The 20,712-nt window shown below is 53.6% G+C and overlaps 1 protein-coding gene across 2 annotated transcripts; it reads left to right on the top strand.

Annotated features, from left to right (window-relative positions):
* The first annotated feature begins 178 nt into the window (after positions 1 to 178).
* Positions 179 to 16,698, top strand: ibtk (inhibitor of Bruton agammaglobulinemia tyrosine kinase). 2 transcript variants are annotated; one of them, XM_084707238.1, is made up of 28 exons: positions 179 to 333; positions 1,423 to 2,166; positions 2,335 to 2,431; positions 2,562 to 2,686; positions 4,725 to 4,835; positions 5,543 to 5,713; positions 5,987 to 6,104; positions 6,261 to 6,441; positions 6,540 to 6,663; positions 6,846 to 7,023; positions 7,361 to 7,514; positions 7,868 to 8,500; positions 8,614 to 8,700; positions 8,800 to 8,882; positions 8,973 to 9,010; positions 9,161 to 9,257; positions 9,538 to 9,639; positions 10,004 to 10,121; positions 10,202 to 10,262; positions 10,789 to 10,916; positions 11,106 to 11,227; positions 11,329 to 11,474; positions 11,788 to 12,050; positions 12,141 to 12,239; positions 13,770 to 13,919; positions 14,208 to 14,411; positions 15,193 to 15,328; positions 15,493 to 16,698. In XM_084707238.1, the coding sequence occupies exons 2-28, from the start codon at positions 1,843 to 1,845 to the stop codon at positions 15,616 to 15,618; spliced, it is 4,176 nt and encodes a 1,391-aa protein (XP_084563364.1). In that variant the 5' UTR covers positions 179 to 333; positions 1,423 to 1,842; the 3' UTR covers positions 15,619 to 16,698. The 2 variants fall into 2 exon arrangements, with proteins under 2 accessions (XP_084563364.1, XP_084563355.1); XM_084707229.1 differs by having other exon boundaries at positions 1,193 to 2,166.
* The last annotated feature ends 4,014 nt before the right edge of the window (positions 16,699 to 20,712 follow it).

Here is a 20,712-nt window from a genome sequence, read left to right as displayed (position 1 = left end):
TACGATTAATTGAGGTGTGCGCTCCTACTCAGGGCGAATGACATTGGATGCAAACCTTTCAGCCACGCACAGGTTTCCAGAATGTCAGATTTTGCAGTACCAAAGTCCAATCAAAGATTGCGATGCAAGTGCTGCCAACCAATGAGAAGTCGTCGTGTTGCAAAGCCTCTCTCCTGTGCTGAGAATCCGAATAGAGGGATTGGTGCTCGACTGCTCTGCCAAAATAAACCGGTTTAACAAACTCATACGCATTTAAAAATGTCAGAGATTACACTTTGGATATGCTCCGTTGATGCCAGCCGTATGATTACATCAGTCTTCATCTAGCGACAGGTACGACATATATAATAAATGTGCAGATATTTTGCTAGCTAGCACTGGAAACAGGCACTATGTAACTGTCCACGGCTAGCAAAGAAGCTAGCGATGATGTGTCAGTTAGCTAGCTAGCCCAATCTAGGCTACATCTTTACACGCCCTCCTTCTGTTTCAACATGATCAAAACAAATGATACATACAGTAGCTAGCTAACTGACCTGTCTGCACCTAGCTTGCTAGCTAGACTAATTGTGTCGACAAACTATGGATATAGAGGTTGCGGAGGTGGCTAGTTAGTTAGCTAACTAAAATGACTGGTAGCTAGTCTCAAGTGTTGCAACTGGACTGTAAATTGCGACTTGCTACGTAGGTAGGTGTGAAGCTAGCTTAGCCAATATTACATAAAATTATGTGGTGTAGCTACAACTTGTCTCTAGAACTTGTCAGTCTACATTCTTATCATCATGCGCTTCAAGTTTAATGCAAAACAGTATTTGGGTAAAGCGCCAGGCCAAATTGTGCCAATTCTCTCCAAACGTAGTCATATAACTTTCAGTTTGTCTAGTCAGCATTGCCAGTTAGCATTGCAAGTGTATTACTAGTGACCGATCCTTGAACCCAGACCCACAAAATTAGGTGTATTATCTGACCTTTGCCCTCTGGTGGTCCCTGCATCAGCCGTGCTAAAAACAACCATGGTAACCCAAACCACCACAGAACAGACCATCTGCAAGGCGTAGAGGTCTCAGACTGTGCAAATAATGCATTTCATATTCATGAATGTGAAAAGCCTTTAGCTGATGAGGTCATCCTCTGCCCTTTTGTGTGAACATGAATTTGCCTATTGTTCAAGTTTGGTGTTTCTTGCCCCTAGGTTCCCAATCTAATTATGGAGTTTTGAGAAGGAGCAGGGTGTATTGGGGGGAGTGGAGTCCTTCCCTCGGTGTGTGATGGACTAGTGTGGGGGGTCTCTGAAGGGGGCTGGAACTGTTGCCTTTGTAAATGATCTAAGATACAATTGAACTAAGAACATATTTTTGATATACATCTATATTTGTATGATATTTGTATAAAACTAGAGTTTAGTATTTATTGAAATTCCAGATGCCATTTTCTGCTCTGAGCACAGCTGGTTGTGATGTTGGACTGTGAATGGGTCACCATGGTGGACTGAGGTGAGCCTTAACAAAGCTCTGGGGTTGCTAGGGTGCGGTGGAACCTCAACACAAGCACAATTCTAGTACCCCAACACTATCTCTCCACCGTCTTATTTATTATTATAATTTTGATAATTTAGCTGAGCAGCTCTGTTACACAACTGATATTTATTAGAATCCGAGCTTGAGTTGAGACTGCGTTGACAAGTATCTGTCACAGTTGTTTGTTTAGGAGTTTTTCCTCCTGGGGAGGGGGTGTGGGACTAGGGGGGGGAGTCCAGCACAGGGTTGTGGAGGGCCACTGCTTCAAAGTAGAAAAGCGAGGGGAGGGCAGGGGACTCCCAGCGAGGGCAGGTCAGAGGTCAGGATGAGCCAGGCGCTTCCGGACTGCACGCCGAAATGCCGCTCGCCCCGGCACGCGGACGAGGTCATGGCGGCGCTGACGGGCGGCTCCGAGGGGCGTCTGAGAGCCTTCCTGACGGCGCACTGCCACAACGCCGCCACGCTGCGGGACGCCTCCGGACGGACGGCCCTGCACCTGGCGGCGTCCCTGGGGAAGAGGGCCCTGCTGGAGTGGCTGCTGGAGCACCGGGGAGCAGATATGATGGTGAAGGACAAGGAGTCGGGCTGGACGGCCCTGCACCGCAGCGTCTTCTACGGACACATCCACTGTCTGATGGCCCTGGTCAAGGTGGGTCTCTCTCTGTCTGGTTAGGCGGGGGGGGGGGGGGGGGGGTTCAAGCATTCAGCTACACTGAGTCTGTAAAATATGCGTCGGGTAAAGCTGGGACAGTGGCTCTGGATGTCTTTTCGTATGGAGGTGAAACCAGTGGTTCCAGTTTGAGGGTTTGTGTTCCAGCACGGCGGGCTCCTGTCCACCCAGGATAAGGAGGGTCTCTCGGTGCTGGACCTCACCATGAAGGACCGCCCGTCGCACGTGGTTTTCCGAAACGCAGGTGAGCTGGGCTGGAGCGTATCCGGGGGGTATTTCTAGGGCTGTGGTTTGGTAGCAGGTCAAGATGAGCTTCCAGGCAGCTGGGGCAGTCGAGTTAAGTGTTTTGATGCCTGGGCTGTTTGCCTCCCCAGATCCCACTGAGGTCTACACCTGGGGCAACAACACCAACTTCAGCCTGGGTCATGGGAACCAGGAGAGCCGACAGCACCCTGAGATCGTCGATGTGTTCGCCCGGAGTGGGGTGTACATCAAGCAGGTAAACAGAACTATTGCCGGGTACCTTCCAACCTGACGGGACATAACAGGAAGTGAGCAAGCAAGCAGCCGGAAGGTTTAGCCAAACTCCTTTAAAATATATAGGTTATTTAACATCTTGAGTCCACGCGAAAGGGCTTCCCCACCTTAAACACCTTGGTCTCCTGGGTGATTGCTACCTCTCACCCTCATCCCTCGGGGGGGGGGGGGTTTCTGTGGAAACCAGGGTTATGCAGCAAGCTGAACCCGAGCACGGTCCACTGGGATTGGCCGTGTCGTCACCTAGGTCCCCCTGCAAAACAGGGCCTCTCTCCTGGGTGCCCGCCTTCACAACAGGCCCCTCTGCTCAGGGGAAAACCCCATTGGTTGAGAAAGAAAAAAACGTGTTTGTCTCTGCCCGTCTTCCAATTTTCCGCGCGCACAAACCGAGGCTGTTATGGACCGGGTCGGCAGCGTTCACGGAGACGCTGATGCTAGCCTGGAGGCAGGTCTCCTCTGGATGGTCTGGTGGACACACTGCATGCAGGGTACGAGATGGGCGAGGTGCGTGTAACCCGAGGCCCCATGCAGCTCCAGTGTATTGTTTCTCCTGTCAGTGTGACTTGGTCGTTAGACTCGCAGGCAGGCAGCACAGCAGGTTAATCCCCTGTGAGGGTCTGGTGAGTGAGTGAGGAAGACAGGACACCGGGCACCGAGGGGAGGCATGGGGGCCCATAACAGTCTCATAGGCCCAGGTCTGCCTCAGCAGATGTTCACCTATGCAGTCCTAAAGGTGTCTTGACTTTGCACTGGGCCCATGGCTGTCTCTCTGAGCTCCTGGCTGTCTCTCTGAGCTCCTGGCTGTCTCTCTGAACTCCTGGCTGTCTCTCTGGGCTCCTGGCTGTCTCTCTGGGCTCCTGGCTGTCTCTCTGAGCTCCTGGCTGTCTCTCTGAACTCCTGGCTGTCTCTCTGGGCTCCTGGCTGTCTCTCTGGGCTCCTGGCTGTCTCTCTGAGCTCCTGGCTGTCTCTCTGAGCTCCTGGCTGTCTCTCTGGGCTCCTGGCTGTCTCTCTGGGCTCCTGGCTGTCTCTCTGGGCTCCTGGCTGTCTCTCTGGGCTCCTGGCTGTCTCTCTGAGCTCCTGGCTGTCTCTCTGGGCTCCTGGCTGTCTCTCTGGGCTCCTGGCTGTCTCTCTGGGCTCCTGGCTGTCTCTCTGGGCTCCTGGCTGTCTCTCTGGGCTCCTGGCTGTCTCTGGACTCTTGGCTGTCTGTGTGCATTGTAGGCTGTTATTTTGCTTGTCTGTTATTATACTTCACGTCCTTGGCTCTAAGTCGCAAGTTGCATCAAGGGGAATATCCTTTTTATTAAACTCTTGTCGTGGATGAACAAATATTGACGATAGATAAGCATCCGACCAGCCCGCCTTCATCCTGGTGAATCAATGCTTTTTTATTGACTATTCAACAGATGCTTCAGGCCTGTTAATTTATTACTTCACTGTTGGGGTGTTAAGCTAACATTTGATCCCAAGCCCCAAAATATAGCCCGAACCCTGCCCTATGGCCTGGTCATCTAGCTAGTGAGTTGGTTGAGGATACCTTACTGTCATAATCCTCAGGTCAGTGGGGGGTTGATAGAGATCTTGTTTCACGACCTCCCCTCCTCCCCTACACACACACACACACACACACACCGGGGAGACAGTGCCTTTGTGCTCCCATCCCTGTCCTGCAGGTGCTGGTGGGTTAAATATTAATCCTAAGAATGACATCCTTTTAATTAAATGGCCTACGCTGGAGTGTATCAAAGTGATCGCTCTACTCCAGAGCACATCCCGCGGCCCTGTTGAGATCCTGAGGGGAGGGAGCCATGCATTAGTAATGATGTTTACCTTTCCACTTGTGCCACGGCCCACGCAGGCGTCCTGCCGTGCTCCTGCTCCACGAGGCCTCGGCCCGCCACGGAGACCGGACCGAGGTCACCCCCAGGATCACTGCCCAACGGTCACCGGCTGCTACTGTCCTCCTGCATGTCCTGACGGCATGTGCTTGTCGTCTCCTCTAGGTGGTGCTGTGTAAGTTCCACTCGGTGTTCCTGTCTCAGAAGGGGCAGGTGTTCACCTGCGGACACGGCCAGGGGGGCCGGCTGGGGCACGGGGACGAGCAGACATACCTGGTGAGGCTGCACTGGACACCACACACTGCCTACTACACACTATCTACTAGACTGGACACTACACACTGCCTACTACACACTATCTACTGCACTGGACACTACACACTGCCTACTACACGTTATCTACTAGACTGGACACTACACACTGCCTACTACACAATATCTACTAGACTGGACACTACACACTGCCTACTACACACTATCTACTACACTGGACACCACACACTGCCTACTACACACTATCTATTATACACTGCCCAAGACATTGGACACTGCACACTACCTACTTACTAGCCTTGAACACTACACTTCTGTACTAACTCTAACCAACTGTACAAATAGAAAAAGAGAGATGCTTGGGAGAGACCCCCTATAATTGGTCTCTTCCCGGGTGTGTGATGGAGAGGCTGCAGTCAATGTCTCACCCCTGTCTCCCCAGGTGCCCAGGGTGGTGGAGTGCCTTTTGTCTCTCCCTGTCTCACTCCTGTGTGCCCTTGTCTCCCCAGGTGCCCAGGGTGGTGGAGTGCCTTTTGTCTCTCCCTGTCTCACTCCTGTGTGCCCTTGTCTCTCCAGGTGCCCAGGGTGGTGGAGTGCCTTTTGTCTCTCCCTGTCTCACTCCTGTGTGCCCTTGTCTCTCCAGGTGCCCAGGGTGGTGGAGTGCCTTTTGTCTCTCCCTGTCTCACTCCTGTGTGCCCTTGTCTCCCCAGGTGCCCAGGGTGGTGGAGGGCCTGTTGTCTCACCTGGTGTCCCAGGTGGCAGCAGCCAGGGACCACACGGTGGTGCTGACGGAGGAGGGATACGTGTACACCTTCGGACTCAACTCCTCCCACCAGCTGGGCCTGGCTCCGCCCCCGGCCGCCAGCCATCTACCCAAACAGGTGAGGGTGGGTGGGAAATAGCCTGCTCCCCGGCCAGGTATTGCAATGTTGTCATTAATTGTGTTCAGTCTGCATGTGTAACAGTTCTGTTTGAAATGCGTTTGTGTTTTCAGAGTTCAACCAGTGTTAAGTGTTTCCAGAGGAAGTTGCATGGCTTAGGGCCCACATTAAACCCATGCGGGAAGGCTTAAGGCTGTATGAAACAGCAGTGATGCTCGGCCTGTGTTGTTGATTGGTTATTGAGTGACCTGGGCCTTGTCCAATGGGATACAGGTATTCTCCAAAACGCTGAAAGGCAGGACTGTGATTGGAGTTGCCGCAGGAAGGTTCCACACGGTGCTGTGGACCAGGGAGGCCGTCTACACCATGGGTCTGAACGGAGGCCAACTAGGTGAGAGACACACACACCCATAATCCTATGGTACCTGGCGCAACCTCAGGACGCCTTTTGTAACAATGTAACAGCATTCTGCTGATGTGGCACCCGCCTGTATCGCCACTGTCATCCTGCTTTTTATTTGACCTTATACATGACCCAAACCCTCAGGTTACCTGCTGGACCCCAACGGAGAGAAATGCGTCACCGCTCCTCGCCAAGTTTCTGCCCTGCACCACAAGGACGTGACCATCGCCATGGCGGCAGCCAGTAACGGGGCGACGGTCGTGGTGACGGAGAAAGGGGATGTTTACCTGCTGGCGGACTACCAGTGCAAGAAGCTGGCGTCCAGGTGGGTGTTGGTCTCTCCCTCGTGGGATGGAGTGGGACAGTCACACCAGGCCCAGCTCTCCACCTTTTGACTCTCCTCTGTCCCACCCAACCCCTCAGGCAGTTGAACATCCGGAAGGTTCTGTTGAGCGGGGGTAGTCTGGACCACCGCGTGGATCCCCAGGTCCTGAACGAGAGCGGGGGGGAGAAGGTGTTGATCCTGGCCCTGGATCAAGCAGGCAGGGTGGGTACGACGACCCGGGGGATGGGGGCGGGCGGAAGGTGTGGGGTTCGGACCAGAATTGGTCACGCAGCAAACCCCAATCAGGCCAAAGATACATTATCCCAACGGCCCTAATGGCCATCTACTGGCTTACCATCCTCCCCCTGTCTCCCCCCCTGTCTCCCCCCCCCCCTATCCTCCAGGTGTTCTGCTGGCGCTCCTGCGGCAGCCCGGTGCGGCAGGTGCGCTGGGCGTTCGGCCGCCAGGTGTTCATGTCCGACATGGCGCTCGGCCGCGGCGGCCTGATGTTCATCACGCCGGAGGGCGAGGGCTTCAGCGGCCAGTGGCTGGGGGACCCCAGGAAGGCCGGCGAGAGGAGAGGTCAGCCGTCCACGAACGCGGAAGGTTCTCTGTCGAGAGGACGCTCTGGTTAGGCGCGACATACAAAAAGCGTGTGCAGGAAGTTGAGGGAGGACTAGAAGTGCACAGTTCTGAGCAGCGTTTCAGTGATTAGTGCCAAGGACAATCTGTGTGTGTGTGTGCTGACTCGCTGTCTCTTATAGTGTCAAGAGAGAACCTGCTCCACAATTAGAGACTATTAATATTTCTCAGATGGGAACTGGGTTAAATCGGTGCGTTCTACAACTGGGCCTGTGTGCGCCCCGTATTTCTCTCTGTCTCGATCAAGCTGGTTGTCATTGTCTCTCGTCTTGTCCAGACGGGGCTGTGGAGGGGTGTGGCCACGGCGAGGGGGGCGGGGCCTACGAGCGGATCCGCCTCGAGAAGCTTCCGTACGTCCACCGGGCGGTCAGCGTCACCATGGATACCAAGGGGCGTAACTTTGGCATGCTGCAGTCGGACCCCAAAACCAGGTAGGGGGGCGTGGCACTTTGGAAACGTTGAGCGTGAGGAGCCTTGGAATCGTTGAACATAGACACCAAGTAGGATATGGAAGGCTGACCCTCCTCTCCTCCTTCGTCCTCCCCTCTCCTCTCCTCCCCCCTCCCCTCCTCTCCTCTCCTTTCCCCTCCTCCCTTCTCCTCTCCTCTCCTCCCTTCTCCTCTCCTCCCCGCTCCTCTCCTCCCTGCTCCTCTCCTCCCCCCTCCTCTCCTCTCCCCTCCTCCCTTCTCCTCTCCTCTCCCCTCCTCCCTTCTCCTCTCCTCTCCCCTCCTCCCTTCTCCTCTCCTCTCCTCTCCTCCTCCCTGCTCCCCTCCTCCCCCCCCAGCCTGTATGAGATCCCTTCCGTCTCCCCCTCCTCCCTCACCCAACACTTCCAGCGGCTGCTGGAGGAGGCCGACGAGACGGACAGCATCCACGACGTCACGCTGCAGGCCGGGGACCGCACCTTCCCCGCCCACAAGTACCTCCTCTCCATGAGGTCCGAGTTCTTCCGGAAGCAGCTGTTGGCGGAGCGCGGCGGCGAGGACGGCGACGGCGAGGTGAGGAGGAGCGAGGACGCGGTGGGCTGCGACCTGCTGGTCCTGGAGAAGGTGTCCGCCGAGATGCTGGAGCACGCCCTCACCTTCATCTACACCGACTGCTGCCAGATGCTGGTGGCGGGGGCCCGGCCCCGCGTCTCTTCCCAGGGACAGGGCCCCGGGCTGGGCCAGGAGCAGCTCATCTCCACCCTGGAGGAGCTGGGGCTCGAGGACAGGTTGAGGGGCCGCGCGGCCCTGGACGTCTACCGCTCGCTGCCCCCCTCCGCCAGGAGCGACGGGGACAAGGCCAAGGGGAAAGCTAGCAAGCCTGGGAAGAAGGGCAAGGCTGGCAAGGCGGGCACCACGGAGGGAGGGGCCAACCCGGTCAAGACCTTGCAGGGCGTGGCCAAGAAGTTGGGCATAGGTAGTTTGTCCGCACGGTGAGGGCTCACCCTAACGCGTCTCCGCTGTAGGTTTGGCGGCAAAGTATCTTTTGGTGTGGAGGCATGTTCTCGCGTGTTTTGATTGTGGCTGGACGATGTTCCCTGGGCAGGCTGGACGGGGTGAAGTTTGAGAACGGGCAGATCAGCGTGGTGCCCAAGAAGACGGGCCACAAGCCCCGCCTCAACCCCAAGAAATGGTGAGCAGAGTGTGTAAGACGAGCCCTCCTGTGTAACGGGATGATGGTGATAAGCAGGTGGAGAGACACTCATCTGTGTGTGTGTGTGTCTCTCCATAGCTCCTACCTGTGTGATGTGACCTTGAGGTCTGAAGACGGCAAGGAGTTCCCCTGCCACAAGTGTGTGCTGTGCGCCCGACTTGGTGAGTCACCGTTCGGTCGTAACTGGACTGCTCCTTGGCTGTGAGGCGTGCCGATTGTTCTAGCGTGTTCTCTCTCTCGCGGTTCCACAGAGTACTTCAACAGTATGCTGGGGAACCCCTGGATTGAGGTAGGCCTGTGTTCTGAGTTTCTGTCCGAGCGTGATTGTCTCTTGAGGTCAGATTGTCTGGCGTGTAGTTCAGGGATGTACTGTACTGGTGTGGAGTGATGTGATGATGGTCTGGTTGGTGGTGTGGGTGCTGCGGTGCGCCCTCTGCAGGCTACCTCATGCAGTGCGCTGGAGATGCCCACCAGCTCCGAGATCCTGCAGGTGATCCTGGAGTACGTCTACACTGACGAGTCCCCGACCATCAAAGGTACACACACACACACGCACCGACACACACACACACACCTCACAGAATGTCCGGACCACATACCTACACCCTAAGTGTCAAATGCTGAGCTAAATCCATCTCGGCACAGTATGTTCAGATGCATATTCATTTCAACTCAAATGTTTATTATTATTTCCTGTGAATTGAATCAAATATATCAAACACCTCCAGCTTGGATGGACTCGGTTGTCGAAAAGCAGCATTTGAAACAAAAAATATGAATGAATTCTCCATCCCCTTCTCTCCTCCCCCCCCCCAGAGTCCTTGAGCGTGGAGTTTGTGTGCGGCGTGCTGGTTGTGGCGGACCAGCTCCTCATCAGCAGGCTGAAGGAGATGTGCGAGGTGGCCATCACAGAGAACCGTACGCTCCAGACCTCAGCCCTCCTCCCTCTCCCAGGCCCCTCTCATCCACCTCTCCTACGCCTTCTCCACCTCTCCTCTCTCTCTCTCTCTCTCTCGCTCTCGCTCTCGCTCTCTCTCTGTCTCTCTCGCCCGCCATAGTTTTTTCTTTCAGACCTTTCATTTCCGCACCCCCCACCCTCTTCTCTCTTCACCCTCTCCCCTTGAGCAACCTTCCACCTCCACTTCACAATAAGTCTTCTTGCAATACATGGTGTTGTGCCGCCAGAGTCAGGCTCTCACAGTCTCACCTTATAAACCCGTAATCTTAACCTGCCCGCCTCCTCTCCTCGCTGGCCCCCTCCTCTCTTTCCTCTCCTAATCAGTGACTCTGAAGAACGCTGCAGAGCTCCTGGAGTTCTCTGCCGTGTACAACGCAGAGCAGCTGAAGCTGTCCTGTCTGCAGTTCATAGTGCTCAACATGGCCGCCCTCCTGGAGACCCGGTGAGTGGCCTACGCATGTGGTGGTCAGGGTGGGGGGAGGGGGGTTGAAGGTTGTTTTCTAAGTGCTCTGTTCCTTTCAGAGCTCTGGATGTCCTCAGCGATGAGGTTCTGCTGGAGCTGTCTGCGTCGTACAGGAGGATGGTGAGTCTGGCCCAGGGTGGGGTTTGGGTCATGCCCCCTCACAGCTCCTGGGGCTACCTAGGAGCACCTTTTTAGCTTCTCTCTGAGGTCCATTAAGCTGCGGTGCTGTGGTCGTGTTTAACCGACCTGTCTGTCTATGCCTTGCTTCCTCTCTCTGTTGTCCCTGTCTTTTCCTCTTTCCCCTCCTCTCGTGCTCTCTCTCTCTCTCTCTCTCTCTCTCTCTCTCTCTCTCTCTCTCTCTCTCTCTCTCTCTCTCTCTCTCTCTCTCTCTCTCTCTCTCTCTCTCTCTCTCTCTCTCTCTCTCTCTCGTCCTCTCTCTCGTCCTCTCTCTCGTCCTCTCTCTCGTCCTCTCTCTCTCTCGTCCTCTCTCTCGTCCTCTCTCTCTCTCTCATCCTCTCTCTCTCTCTCGTCCTCTCTCTCTCTCTCTCTCTCTCTCTCGTCCTCTCTCTCTCTCTCTCTCTCTCGTCCTCTCTCTCGTCCTCTCTCGTCCTCTCTTGCCCTCGCTCTGTGTATTCCACTCTGTCAGATCCCTGCCATGCAGAAGCGTCAGATCACCCCCTACCCAGACGCCCCGGACCTGAGTGTGTACGAGGAGGAGGAGCCAGACTCGCCCTTCAGCCCCCGAGGAGACGCAGAGACGGAGTACAGCTGCAGGTAGGGAGGACCAGGAATGTATACAAATCTAGAAAACTAGAAGACTATATTATGGCAAAAACAGTAGGACTGTATAGGATTACTGTATCATACTTTCCCTTCCTCTCTGTCCCCTCTCCTTCCTCCTCCTCTCCCTCCCTATCCTCCCTTCTCCCCCCGCTCCCCGCCCTCCTCTTCCTCTCTCCTCAGGGAGAGCCTGTTGAAGAAGGCCAGGATGAAGGCCAAGAGGAAACCCCGGCGACGCTCCGACAGCTCCGGGGGGTACAACCTCTCTGACATCATCCAGAGCCCCCCCGCCGCAACCACTCAAGGTATACATACACATACACACATGCAGTAGTGTAAGGTCATTTCACTGTAGGGTCATCGTTGTCCAACAAAGTTAATCCCCCCCACTCTCTGCCCCTGTCAGTGACCTCCCCAGGCCTGGTGAAGCCAGGGGCGAGCAGCTCCATGGAGTCTCTGCAGGAGCTGTTGACCTCGGACTCGGAGGGCAGCTACGTGGGGGCGGGCAGCCCCCGCGAGCTGCAGTCCCCCATCGGCCTCCACAGGACAGAGGTACGCACACGCCCTCTACAGCGGGGGGCGGGGGGGGCGGGCGAGGAGGGGGGGGGGGGCAACCTTGTTCCTGGAGAGCTTAACTGCCTGGAGGTTTTCGCTCTAACACTAATCTAGCACATCTAATTCTTGGAATAATTAGCTGGTTGATCAGATAACCAGTGTTAAATTGGGTCAAATAAGTGTGGTCGGTGCCCAAACGAACAGGCAGGTAGCTCTCCCGGAACAGGGTTGGAGAGCCCTGCTCTACAGAGCCATACAAACACACACACTCCGATGGTGCATTTAACCAGAGTTGCTGTGTTGTGTGCAGGATGAGAGGGCTGGAATCCAGCGGAGGAGGACCCCCCCCAGCACCCCGTCCACCCTAAGGAACGGACTCCCTCACCCGCGCAGCTCCGCCCCAGAGCCTATCCCCAGGGCCTCCTCGTGCAGCACCGCCACAGAGCCCATCCCCAGGGCCTCCTCGTGCAGCACCGCCACAGAGCCCATCCCCAGGGCCTCCTCGTGCAGCTCCGCCACAGAGCCCATCCCCAAGGCCTCCTCGGGCAGCTCCGCCCCAGAGCCCATCACCAGGTGTGGCCAGGCTGGGTGTGCTGTGTTAAGCGATGGGTATACTACCGATGGTTACACTAATCCCCCGCCCCAACCCCACCTTTCTTCCAGTCTTGTCTGCACCCCGCCAGTCCTGGACCTCAGAGCCATCATGGACATGGAGGCCCACTCCCAGACGAGCCTGAGAGCCCCGCCTAGAATCCCCGCCCCGTATGTGCTCTCCTCCTGCCTGCGTCCAATGAGGAAATAGAACCAGGTGTAGCGTGGTTTGCACGTTTAAGATTAGCAATACTTGGTTTATCATAAAGTATAGTGGTTCTTGGGGGCACCACCTCTGAATTGTGAAAGGAGCAGAGGAACCTTATTGAATAATATTGAATAATAGCACTCGTAATAATCAGTCTAATTTTAAGTAGTGAATTCTATGAAAGTAGAGCAGATCATAGAACGTGAGAGATAAGCGAGTATTATACACAATGATTTATTTAAGAGAATGTAATTATAGTGAACACATACCAGATAAGTTATGGGTTAGTTGGGCTAAAGCAGTACAGTAGGCCTAGATTCTAATGAGAGCGCACTACACAATGGCTGCGTAGAGCGCGTGTGGAGGGGGAGGGGAAGAAGCTGAGGAAGAGGTAGAGAGGAAGAGGCTTCTATAGTAACAATGGACGATCGATGGCAACTGACCTAACGATGGTTAAGTTAAATTGTTTGTAAAATACAATCAAACATCAACAATTAAATCACAACATGCCAATATGTCACAAGTAAGAAATATTGCAAATTGCAGTTACTTTTGTCGGTTTGAAGAACGGAGTCAATGGTTCGTTATGTCCAACAAATAGAAAACGGAATCTTGTCAAAGTTCCGGGCGCTAAGTGAATGTGCAGGTTATGAGGAATAGGTTAGAGAGTGACGCGTTCACCTCAGGTTAATCCTACAAACAAGCGAGGGTGATTGTACTTTTGGGGGTTTTATACTCCAAAGAACGGGGGTTTATCCATGTGACGGTGACCTCTCTCATTGGTCAGTTACTTCCACCTGGGCGTCGTTCTGGGACCTGCCCAGAGGTGTGAAGTGGCTTTTAGCTTTGAGTTCCGTTATTTCAAATGTCCATGGAATGCTTAAACTTCAGAATATAACAACACAACATTCATAACTGGTTTTGTTAGTATGTTACAATTATTTTGATACCAAGATTGACTGATTTAACTATACCTGAAGGGGAGTTATAATCAAACATCAATAAAACAACGTTCTAGGTAAATGAGGAAAAACACACATTATAACACGTCGACTACTGTCATTGAATTAGTGTCCATGAGCCATGTAGTCCTTGAGAACATGTTTGTAAGTCCACACAAGAAAGTTCCTCCAAGTACTTCCCTTTGTTCTGATACTGTGGGACCGTGTGATCTCTGTTCCTGACCCCCTGCTGGGTCAGGGCTTTGAAGCTCCTGCTCTGGGAGATAAGGACAAAGGGGGAAAGACCCTTCCCTTGTCGGGGGTAGGAGAAAGGTGTGGATGGTACCATTCGTCTGTTGACTCTCTGCTCCACAGGATGTTGTCTGTGAACTGAAGCATTCAGGCCAACACAGGTTCATGTCTGTCTCTCTATCTGACAGCTCCTGATATATATTTTTTCTCCCGCCTTTCCTTCCTTCTGCCCCCCCCCCTCCCACCTCCTTTTCCTCCCTCCTACATCGGTCGCTCCTCCCTCCCCTCCCGCGACATTAGCACCAACAGCAGCAAGCCGTCCCCCATCCCGGCCAAGCTCTCCCAGAAGCAGAGGAAGATAATGGCCCAGGCCACCAAGGAGGGCAGTGTGGAGGCCGCGCTCCCCAGGGCCGCCCCGGCCCTCACCCCCCCAAAGAGCATCAAAGCCTGGTACGTGACCTCTGCTGTCTACGCTGCTGAGGCGCTTGTCTCGCTTGACGGAGCACCCTGCTCTCACTGGGATCACATTTACTTACGTGCCATTCGGGTTGGTCGTGAGGTTGAGGAACCCCACCCACCCGGTGCACGAGGAGATCTCGATCAAACGCACCTAGTCTGAAAAGAGATATTAATCCGGCCAGGAAGGACTGGCGTCGACAGACAGGGCTTTGCTGATAGTTTCTTTCTTGTCCCACTTTTCCTCCTCCAATCCACCACCCCACCTCCCCTCCCCTCCAGGGCCAAGACAGTCCAGTCCCCCCCTTCCTCTCGCTCCTTTAGGGACCTCCTGGCGGAGGAGGAGGTCCGGGTCCAAGGGCATCCTGGGGCTCCAGGCAGGGCTGTCGGGCAGGGCGGACAGGGACCTGCGGCCTCTGCAGCAAGGAGAGTCACCTTCAAATCTGCTGCCGAACCTGAGAAGTGTGAGCCTGGGAAACCAGCTGGGTGAGACACACACACACACACACAAAATCACACACAGTACCGATAGACGCACAGTGACACAACGGACTCACAAACACACTTAACGTGTACGTCGCGGATCATGCGATGCCAGTGTTGTCCATGTGATGGCACTGTTGTCCCATGGTGAGTCTATCGCCGTTGGACACAGGAAACCTCTGACAAATCCACACTGTCTTACGCATGCATACCACACACACACACACAAAAACATATCCCACGGACGCACTGGAGAAGTTGGTGTGTTTGACGGCCCCTCCTCTCGGTGGAAGTAGCTAGTTTAAGACCTCAGAGACTTTATCTTACCACAAGTGTTGCAAGAAGTGTTTGGGAGGATGTGCTTGTGAGCATTCGTCTGTGTGTGTGCGTTTGCAGAAGTTAGTGACTCAGTGAGTTAAGATCAGCACACACAGAGATAACTCTCTCTCTCTCGTACTCCTTCCCCCACCGCTATCTGTGTGCAGTCCTTAGATAGCGGGCTGGTCTGGTCTGGTCTGGCCTGAGCTTGTCTGGTCCAGAGTAGGGCATGAGGCTGATCAGATGAGATTAGGCCAGAGCCTTGTGTCGCTTCTGATCACTCATAATCACAGAGTAGGGTCACCACAGAAAGTCTGGTGCTACACCCACCCCCACACACACACACACACACACACACACACACCCACAGGCTCTAGAGTAACTGTAGTGGCGCAGGGGTAGTGCTGTCTGCCTGTCGCCCCTGGTTACCACTGTTGATCCTCCGCGTCATTCATTTTCCCGTCAGCCCCTGGGTGCGGGCGGCTGCGGCGGGGAGCCCCCCCGTGGGCGCCATGGTAACCTTTGCCTCCATCGTGGAGGAGGAGAGGCAGCAGGAGGCCGCCTTGATCCGCAGCCGAGAGAAACCCCTGGCCCTCATCCAGGTGAGTGAGCGTGTGTGTGTGTCCGGGTGTGTTTACATCTGTGTCTGCCCTGCTCCTGTCTCACACAAACACTAGTGCTCTCTCCCCTTCTAACCCCTCCCTGCCACCTCTCTCTCTCTCCCATTCTGCCCTCTGTCTCCCTCTCTCCCCCTCCCTCCCCACAGATTGAGGAGCGGGCAATCCAGGACCTGCTTGTCCACTACAGTAGCCGTGGCAACCCAGAGGAGCTGGTGGTGGTGGAGAGGTCCAGCCAAGGCCCTGTGGCCACGCCCACCTGGAACAAACATTAGACCACACGCACTCGCACACAGACCTGTTGCACGACACACGCACGCACACACACACACCGTCAGACACAATACCATCCATCCATCGACAGACCCACCTACGCCCATGAACCCATTCTGCTTCCAAGACATCGCATAATGTAGCCGCAACCTTTGACACCCACCCTAACCTAATCCTCCGACATGACGCCGTGCATCTGGAGCGCCTGTGTTGCAGATACTTGCCAAACGAGAATGATTTCCCAAAAGATATTGCCTTCCAAATATGTGTAAATTGTGTCCGGCAAGGACAGTTTTGAATTCAGAACTACCAATTGGGTCCAAAGTATCATAACCAGCTGTGCAGTGTTGAGGTTGTGCCTATTTAGATGAGGGGGGAACCTGACCTGAGGGATACCTAGAAACCCTTTGCCCTGAGTCATACAGTTCTGCTGAGAATGTTTATTGAGGGGATGTGTGTGTGTGTGTGTGTGTGTGTGTGTGTGTGTGTGTGTGTGTGTGTGTGTGTGTGTGTGTGTGTGTGTGTGTGTGTGTGTGTGTGTGTGTGTGTGTGGTGGGGGAAGGTGTGTGTGAAACTGCACACTGTTTGGAAGGCGAGGGAAGCAGTGAGCTACTCTCTATTTCAACACTCGGCTCTCAGTCGTACATTTCTGCTGAGAATGTTTATGGAGGGGGAAGTGTGTGTGTGTGTGTGTGGGGGGAGGAGGGTGTGTGTGATTTGGAAGGAGAAGGAGGCAGCAAGCTACTCTCTCTGTATCAAAATGTACAAGGGCTGGAGAAGGGAATGCGCCTTGCATTCACTCTGACCAGATTGCAGAGCACGCCACACACACACACACACACACACACACACACACACACACACACACACACACACCACATACCGACACAACAATTGACTTTCTTTCTCCTGGCTGGCTCTCTTGTTCTGATTCGTTGATTTCTTTTGTTGAGTTGTTTATGGAGCCAGCTATGTAAGCCTGGAGCCAGAGCCCATGTGTTGGCTTGGTATCCCCCTCCCCCCCCCCTCCCCCCTGTACGAAGACAAAAAGGCATGCAATAAAAAGCCAACCTGCTCAGTGACCCCGACTACTGTCTTGTTACTGTGTCACACTCAAGTGTGTGTTTACTGGAATACCGGAGAGAGGAAGCGATATCAGCAGAGGAGATGATGGGTAGGGAGAGGGAGAGGAGCATGGGTAGGGAAAGGGATGAGAGAAGAGGAGGTAGTGGAACTCACTGGATCTCCATTGTTGCCGTGGTGAGTATTGCCTCGTCAAATCGGAGCTCATCATGGGTGCCGAATCCCCTCAGCGTAACCCGAGGTATTGGACGGAGCGCGTCTCCCGTGACGCGCTCGGCTCTGCGTGGGTTGGCGGCCATTAAGAGAGGAAAGGGCGAGGCAGGAAGAGAAGAAAGGAGGAAGGTAATGGCAATAACATGTCGTCAGCCTTCCCAAAACAAGCTCTTTCCTGCATGAGTTAGCGGCCATTAGGGTGTCATCTCGGCTGATGGGAAGTCTTGACCCTGACTGGGAAAGAGAGAGTGTTGAATGAAGAGATTCATTAGCTGGAACTATTAAGGGAAGGGGGGGGGGTGTATCTGATAGAGTGGTTTTATTAGCTCTAATTGCAAGTAGATTACCACATGAGGAACCAGAAAGAGACTTGATAATTACACATTAAGACCAATCAGGCAGTGAGGGGGCAGAGAGGGGGGGTGGACTGTGTGGCTGTAATAAAGATACATTCTCAATGTGTTTAAGGTCTACAGGACCATGAAAACCGAGACTGTTACCTCGCTTACGTAGTTCTGATGGTACCAGTTATGCAATCAACCTAAACAACTTACTGCTATTACCGGTATGCGTAACAATTCAGAATAATAAACGATGAATGCTGTGGGAATGAGTTTGTGTTGTCAAATCTATAGTTGTCTTTATGCGATCCACATTGCGAAGACTGGCTTTAGGAGAGACTTCCATACGTATGTGATCATGGTTCTCCAGGCCCAGAGTTACATCACCATAATGATCTAGAATCTGTCCGGTTTGGGCACAGTGACTGTGCTTGTGATGACAGTGGGGAAGGTTGACATTCCCGGGGATCTGATGAGCTCCGCAGAGCAGCAAAGCATTTTGGGAGGACATTCCTCCGGCACAGAAACAGGGAGAGCCTGACAGTGGTCTGACTGGGCAGATGGGAAAGTGATCGTGCCGCGCTCCAGGGGGAGGAGCTGCTGATAAGGAGGAGGAAAAAGGGGAACCAGGCCTGGACCAGACCAGGCCAAGCCAGACTTGGACCAAACCAGTCCCGCCCTGTACCAGAACAGAGAAGGAAGACAGACTGGGAAAACGTTCTCTGTTTGAAGTGAATCCAAAGTTATTCATACCCCTCAGTCCCACCAGAAGCCACAAAGATGTGCTTTAAGCTTCTTCAAGCAGCTTAGAGTCTCACAGCCGTTCCCAGCCCCTGCTATCAGACCAGTCCTCTCTATCCCTCTTAGTGGACGAAGAGCCAGTTACCGGAGGATTACCTAACTATAGACCCCCGTATTCCTGGGCCAAGATCACATCCTGCGTGCAGCCTGCCTGCCGGTAAGGTGGCTGTCGGGCACTGAAGTCAACCAGGTTGTGACCCGCCAGTGTTCCAGGTTCTCTGAGTCTGCGTCACGACCTGGTGTTTGGTGTTTCCCAGGTCTCCGGAACCTTCTAGATCTCAGACAGAGGATCCCCTCACCCTGTCCTGAGGCTCAGGCTGAGGCTACTCCGTGGTCAGAGACACCTGCCTGACCCACAGTCTCCTCCGGCTCGGGCTGCTGAGAATCACGCCCCCACACATTCAAACTCACACCTTGCCACAGGCATGGCATGGTGTTTGCGCGCGTCAGAGCAAGAGAGACGGTAGAGAGAGGTGGCATTTCTATTTTAATGAACATGTCAGCGGACACGCTGATGTCTTTTCGTGTATTTATGTACATCTATTTGTCTATATGTAGTACATTTGAAATGTGAATGGCACGCATGTCATATGTATATATGACTTTTTTTTATACAATATTCAATTGGAAAAGACAAAATTTAGAGAGTAACATCACTCTGCAGGAACAGCATACCCTATTTACCGCAGTAGCAGACGCTTATCACACACATCATGACACACACATCGCACTTAAAACCACAGCGGCCCCCGAAATGTGGAAGGTGGTGGCATGTGTGACAAAAACACTGCAGCTCACTGCAGTGACCCCACATAACCCTGCTCTGGAAAAGCAGAGGAGGTCTCCACAACACTGTCACTGTCGGTTGCAACCAGCGAAGATGACCGAAGCGTGCTGGAAATCCCATTTCATTCAGGAGCTCCTGACAAAATACCAAAACTAACTGTTCCAGCGGCGCTGGGAATATCACTCGGCTAATGCGGCCCGCCTGGAAATCCACTTAGCACCGGCCCGGGGGCCAGGGAAAGGGAGGAACGGAGGAGAATGGGGAGAGAGCGAGTGGTGTCGAGGAGGGACACAGCAGCACGTTGTGGCGTCGATCGAGAGCCTCTTGTTTATTTGTGTCGGTAACGAGGAGGCGTCTTTCATGTGGTTCCAGCAGCTCGGCCACTTGTGCAGTGGCCATCAACATTGGACGGTTTCGTTTTCAAACCCCCGCACAGCCAGATAGATGGTGAAGACAGCTGTGTAAGGCCACCCCCACATCCACCATATGCACACACACGCGTACACACACGCACGCACACACCCACGCGAACGCATATAGGCTGTTTCCACGGCCGAAGACAAAAACCGAGATGGAAACAGGAAGGAACAGAGTGGAGGTCAGGTGAAGATGAAGAGAGAGACGGAGAGAGCGCTGAGAAAGGAAGAAAGGAAAGAAAGAAAGAGAGAGAATCACCTCTAGTGGGGGTTTTTTTCACCCTACCTTGAAAGCATTAACAGCAGACATCATCATCCTTTTCCATCATTACCATCTCTTCCAGTTCTCTCACTCTGGCAAGTCTGTGCACATTAGTCAGATAGTGGCAGTGTTAATGGTGGTGGCGATGTGTGTGTGTGTGTGTGTGTGTGTGTACAGGTGTTTGGGTATTTCTGTTTCCCTTCAACATGCACCTCCAGATAGTTACTGGGCTGGCGAGTCAGTGGTTGGTGCTGTAGCATAACAACCTCCGGCTAGAGAGATGAGGTGCTGTGTTGGATCACTCTGTTCTTCAAAGACCAGTTGACCCTGTACAGTGTGGTCTCTCTGGAGCTGTTCCTATGGTCTCTCTGGGGATACACTTCCCCCGGTCACGGTTGATCTTGCTCCAAAAACACCCCATCATGCATTTCGGCCAATCCCAGACTGCTCCCTCCAGTCATCCAACCAATCACTGTCACACAGCAAATGGCTGAATTTCTGCCAGTCCATTTCTACTCCATCTAACACACTAACCGATCACTGTCACTCCTTTCAGAACTTTAGCTAATCTGTCTGCTCCATCCAGTCCAGTTACCAACGAGTTGTGAGCTATGAAGAAAACAGCATTGTTGTTGTCATTGGACAGGTCTAGGCAGTTAGTGAGACGTTTGATTCAACGCTCCCCGCGGGCCTAACCATGGGATGAGCTCAGAGACAGAGATGATGTGGCGCTCCACCGAGAAGCTGCACATCACAGGGCATAAATCCAGCAGCCCTGTCACATGGCTGGCACAAGGAACACCTAGGTTTCTCTTTACAGTTCACTGGGCCCAACCATCATGATCATTTATTAAGGAGTTTAGGAGGCCCAGAGATGCCGTAAAAGACCAGCTCCATATTTCCAGATGTGCTCTTTCACGATTCCACACACTGGCAGGAGCCTGTTGCTGGTGCTAGCCTATCAAAGGACAGCTTACACTGTACGGGATTCATTTGCATTTTTATGAATGCAAATGTACATCTTATGTGAACATGGTATGAACAGTCTGTGTAATGTAATGTGTGTGTGTGTTTGGCTGGGCTGCCTGTGTCACAGAGCAAATGAGATAAACTGGGGTTACAGTCCTAGGTGATTGCTGTGACGCACAGCTTTACTCCACCTGATGGATTCTCAGTGACAGCTGCCCTACTCA

Source organism: Hypomesus nipponensis, chromosome 2, assembly GCF_054491055.1.
Source record: "Hypomesus nipponensis isolate SF chromosome 2, ASM5449105v1, whole genome shotgun sequence".
In the NCBI taxonomy this organism is placed as follows: Eukaryota; Metazoa; Chordata; class Actinopteri; order Osmeriformes; family Osmeridae; genus Hypomesus; species Hypomesus nipponensis.
This window is presented reverse-complemented; position numbering and strand designations above follow the sequence as displayed.